The 5,231-nt window shown below is 45.4% G+C and overlaps 1 protein-coding gene across 1 annotated transcript in view; it reads right to left on the reverse strand.

Moving 5' to 3' along the window:
• Nucleotides 1-4,968, reverse strand: part of CHURC1 (churchill domain containing 1) — a 16,566-nt gene extending 11,598 nt beyond the window's left edge. The window contains exons 1-2 of the mRNA XM_018568294.1: nucleotides 4,881-4,968; nucleotides 1,800-1,935 (exon numbers count right to left, since the gene is read on the reverse strand). Coding sequence (XP_018423796.1) covers nucleotides 1,800-1,935; nucleotides 4,881-4,919 — 175 coding nt within the window. The 5' untranslated portion in view covers nucleotides 4,920-4,968. The remainder of the gene's footprint in view (nucleotides 1-1,799; nucleotides 1,936-4,880) is intronic.
• Between the last annotated feature and the right edge of the window lie 263 nt (nucleotides 4,969-5,231).

A 5,231-nucleotide genomic window follows, 5' to 3' on the forward strand; every position in this document is an offset into this window, starting at 1 on the left:
TCCTCTATAGCTGATGGTACATTGTGCTGTATATTATACATGTGAATACAAATCCCAGCAATACATTATACACTGTATGTATAATGTATTGCTGGGATTTGTTGTACTCCTATATAGCTGGTGGTATTCTGCATTGCGTTGTATAGGGGAATACAAATCCCAGCAATAATACATTATACAGCGCAATGCGGAATACCACCAGCTATAGAAGAGTACAAAAAATCCCAACAATAATACATTTATACAGTGGTGCAATGCTGAATACCACCAGCTATAGAGGACTACAAAACCCAGCAATAGTACATTATACAGCGCAATGCAGAATGCCGCCAGCTATTATGTACTATTGCTGGGATTTGTTGTATTCCTCTATAGCTGGTGGTATTCTGCATTCATTGCTGTATAATTTTACACTTTCCATTTCACTATATTGCACACCACACTATCTTTTTTCTTTTTTACTTCCACCGCTCCAAGCTTGCTCCTGTGATGGACTACAACCTCAATACAAACTAGTAGTCCCATCACTGGAGCCTTTTTTTGAACTCTATTTTATGGTTTATCCGATTAACCGAACCTAATAATCGACTAACTAATCGATTTTGAAAATAATCGTTAGCTGCAGCTCTAGTGGGAGGAGCCAGCAGGGAGCTGAAAACAGCATGCTGTGATGCTGAGCTTCATGATAAAAGAACTGAAATCTAATAAATGAAAGGGGTGGGCCAGTCAGACTGGGGAGGAAAGTACTAGAGGATGTCGGAAGTCCTGCAGCCAGGAAATTAGGAAGGCTCTACCTCACTTGCTGCAGCTTCTAATTTACACTGTGAAGCTCAGTGTGCAGTGAAATCAGAGTAAGCAATTTCTGTACAGCAAAGGTGTATGTACAAATGTGCAAGATGGAAGGCAAGGCTGGAGTTTAAGCCTATATTGCCATGTTAGCTGGCTCCTGCATTTTATATATTTACACCATTAAGAACATATTTGTGAATCGCTATCACAACGTTCTCCTGATGCAACCTCTCCCCCTTAAATTTATATCAATTGCAACAAATAGAAAACAGGGGTTTATGGAGCGGTATCTTCGCCGCTGACAACGCGCTAGTACCCACTCCCTGTTAAGTCTTATTCCATTATTCCCTTATTTTTTCTTGCTTAGTCACCACTTGGTAGTGCGCTTCTGTATTTCTTGTCTTCTTAATCAGTAAAACGTCGGACACCCCGGTCCGCATTTTTAGGAGCCGCACACCAAGTACCGCAACCGAAATTTGTTTACCCTCACCTCAGGCTGCACTAGGGGACATTTCTGCCAATTTTTTCGACTGTAAGGTCTTACGACTTTCGTCTTCCAAGCACGCTGGAAAACCTGCCGGAAATTTTTGTTGGGTAGGTGGCGTGGTCAGAAGACGAATGCCGCACGGGCCGGAAGCCCTCCCCTCAGCGTACGAGATTTTAAATGACCTTACAGCCATCGCATAACAAAAGTCGTGCGATGGTTGTAATGTGACAGCAGGATCGATCCCTGGTTTATCTCGGAGTGATTAGAGAGGGCTGCAGTAGACCTCACTATCACCCCCAAATAATCAGGCATCGATCCTGCTCACATACATTCTTTCTTTCGGCCAGAGCTCAGAACTGTCAGAGCTCCAGCCATAGGAAGCCAGAGCTGACATGAGCTGCTCTGCGGTCTGCATCCGACACATATTCAGACAGTGAAGCTTCTCCCGCAAGTCAGGTACGCGGTCTGCGACCGTGTGATTGAGCCCTGTTCTAGAGTATATATAGGAAGGAAAGGAACTCACGATCGAATGTGATAATCTCTTCTCCATCCTCCTCATCAGTTGTTTTATTGGCGATGAGCACAAAGTCTCTCATATTGCACTTAGCGCAGCTCACGTAGTTGAGCAAAAATGATCCCGTCTCCAAACAAGTGTTGCCCTAAAAAATACAAAATGAGAGATATACCGTATGCTGTAAAATTAATATTATTACCAAGAGGAGGTGACTGCATATGCAATTTGATATGATCCTTAAAGAAATCCAGTCATCCTAAAAGAACTCAGGCAGGAACCCTGTAAAAGAATAGGCTGAATACAAATGTGTCTGGCAGCTAGAGGCACCGCTGTCATCGGACACCGAGTGTGGCAGACAACATGTTTCAACCACCAAAGAACACACCCCCCTCCTGGTGTGTACTATTGTTTCTCCTGCCACTAATACTCACTACACACGGTACAATCTCTGTTAGATAAATATGTAGTACAAAAGCCTGACTGACTGTACACAGATTGGATAGATTAGATAGCACCTCATATTAGATTTAGTAAATCTAAAGATGATTGTACAGTGTGTGATTGTATGATGTGTGTGGTGAGCTTTAACCACTTGAAGTCCGCGGTGTTAAACCCCCTTCCCATTCCCACATACATACGATCTGTAGGCTATAGAGCCGCCGATCGTATGTATGTCAAACAGCCGGTAACGGCTGTAAGGAACGGGCGGGTTTCTTCTGCCCGCGCGCTAGCACAAAAACCCGCAAATGTGAGTCCGCCGTCCGTCCGTTTTTTTAAAACGGGCGGACAGCAAGAGGTTAAAGCCCATCTCCAAGAGAAAAAAAAAAAAGACTGGAAGCGGGGCTATCCCTCCACTGCAAGGAGGGTTCACTGTTTGTAAATGTCTAGGGAACCTGTGTAAAGGACTTTTAGTTACCTGATCAGCACTGCCGCTGCCTGCAAGACCAGCGCCTGCAGCCTCTATTCCCCCATACTCTCGTTGTGTTAAAGGCTGCTGACATCATCACATCTAATGAAGGGTCCAAAGACCTACAACATTCACCCAGTCCACAAGTCGAGGCATAGGGGAGAGGGGTGAGCGCCAATCTCTAGGAGAGCGGAGATCAGGGAAGTAAAAGCCCTTTACACAGCTCCCCTAGATAATAACAAGCTGTTAACCCTTGCAGTACAAGAGTAGCCCCACAGTAAAAAGACACAGTAGTCACATAGGGGCTCAGTACGGATAACCATCTTGTTGCCTCCTAGACAGATAAGTGTTGAACTTTTTTTTCAGGATGCACAGTTGAGGTTTTTTTTTTTAGGGTATTGACACAGTCACTTTTAAAGTTGTTTTAGCAAGTTTTTACAGGGTTATTCACTAAGCGGTGAAGAATTTGGAGAAGGCAGAAGAATTGAACAATCCAGGACAAAGTAGCTAATTTGGAAAAATTCTCTAATTCAGTTCACTTTGCAGTTCAGCTATGTTGTTCTACATTTTTCACTTCTCCTAACTCTTCACCCTTCAGTGAAAAACCTATTACCGTATATACTCGAGTATAAGCCGAGTTTTTCAGCCCATTTTTTGTGCTGAAAAATGCCCCCCTCGGCTTATACTCGAGTCAGCGTCTCGAGCACTGAACTTCTTGCTAGCAATAGATATATGCAAAAAGTGAGGGTTTAATAACCCTTTAAGCACTGCAAGGAGAGCTTTTGGTTTTCAACAGAGATAGGCTTTGCGTTTAAGGCCTGGTTTGCATCTGACCATTCCCGGGCTTCGATTACCGCATAGCCCCATTGATTAAAATGGAGTCATTACCGCGTGGCAAACAGACTGCCGCACCTTTTTGTGCGACCCACGTTTTTCTCTCAAGCAAAACAAATGACAAACGCACTCAACAATTTGTCACCAGCTATACAGTAAGGTGCACACGAAATGGGCTTTGAACAGTAAAACAGTAGAAAGGAATCATGGCACACTCGCAAGCCAGCATGTAAAACAACTTGTCTCACCACTAAGGTTAATAACAGAGGTTTGGATACACGTCTTCTGCAGAAAATGTGAAAGCCGCACAGCCGCGCCAAGGCACCTCTTATAGTGCGGTCCTAACTCACTATATAGCTGTAGACAAATTGTTGAGTGGGTTTGTTATTTGTTTGCTTGACCGATTTGGTGCAGTGATGCATGGGGGTTCTCAGCTGCCATTGGGATGTGCGGGATCCCTTGTGTGTTCCTGTGCCTTTAAGGAGGTTGGGCTTCCTCCTGACAAACCTGCACCCAATTTGAAATCTTCTGCCCCCATGTGCTCCAAGATGGAGACTCTCATAGTTTAGAGTTAGGACCGAACTATAAGAGGTGCCTTGTCACATTTTCTGCAGAAGACGTGTATCCAAACCTCTGTTATTAACCTTAGTGGTGAGACAAGTTGTTTTACATGCTGGCTTGTGAGTGTGCCATAGCTGCTAGAACGCACTGGATTGCATATTATTTAGCTCCTTGCATTATGGGGCGGGAGGGGGTGTGGTGGTGCATTCAAGTCATTGGCACCACAGCGCGATTGCCTGCACCAGAACGCTTGGCACAGGAATGCCGGCATTCCAGTCCAATGTGTTCACAAAAAACAGTGCTTGTACTAATTTTTGCCATCACACTGGACCAGAGCATGGCATTGATGTGACACGCGTTCTGGCGCAGGTGATTGCAGCTGCGTTGCCATTGACTTGAATGCATCACTATGCCCCCTCCGGCCCCAAAACACATGGAGCCTTCACAGTATGCGATCCAGCAGCTAATCGTCCTGGAGATGGGGTGAACATAGCCTAAACATAACTCTAAGAAAACTTTTTTTGTTTTGAGTTTTGCAAACTGTGAAATGGTTGCCATGTTCCGCAGTTCTTGTTATGGTGAGTGGAACCACCTCGGACAGGAAGTAAATGCAACTCTGCCGAGTAAGGACACGGCAGGAAAAAAAACTAATCAGAGCCCTTCCCGACCCATATACTAAAAGGAAACCACCTGTGGGGCCCCTCTCCTGATATTGAATGTGCCACAACTGGGCGGATGAGGCCTGGAGCCCACTCCCAACAAGAATCTTGATATGTCACACAGCTCACCCGGTCCGGGTACTCCTCCTGCACACACCCACCACACATCACGAACCCCAACCTGCCGCCTTGTAATAAATACAAAAGATGTCCCAGGGGAGAGGCCAAGGAACAGACGGGAAGTCCCACGCAGCCTGGCTCAAGGACCTCAAGTGACGTCACTGACATGTGACCAGCCTCCCCGGGGAGGAGTCAGCGCTCTCGGTCTGTAGCTGTCAGTGAAAGTCGTATGATCAGTGTTCAGTGCTGTGTGTTGTGTACATTTCTTCTGCTGTTGCTGGTCTTTTGTAAGTTGTGGCTGATGTTGAACTCCAAGTCCTTGAAGGATGACGTGCAACGGCATGTGGGAAATGAATGGCT

This window comes from Nanorana parkeri, unplaced genomic scaffold (genome assembly GCF_000935625.1).
Source record: "Nanorana parkeri isolate BGI_ZX_2015 unplaced genomic scaffold, ASM93562v1 scaffold1168, whole genome shotgun sequence".
Classification (NCBI taxonomy): Eukaryota; Metazoa; Chordata; class Amphibia; order Anura; family Dicroglossidae; genus Nanorana; species Nanorana parkeri.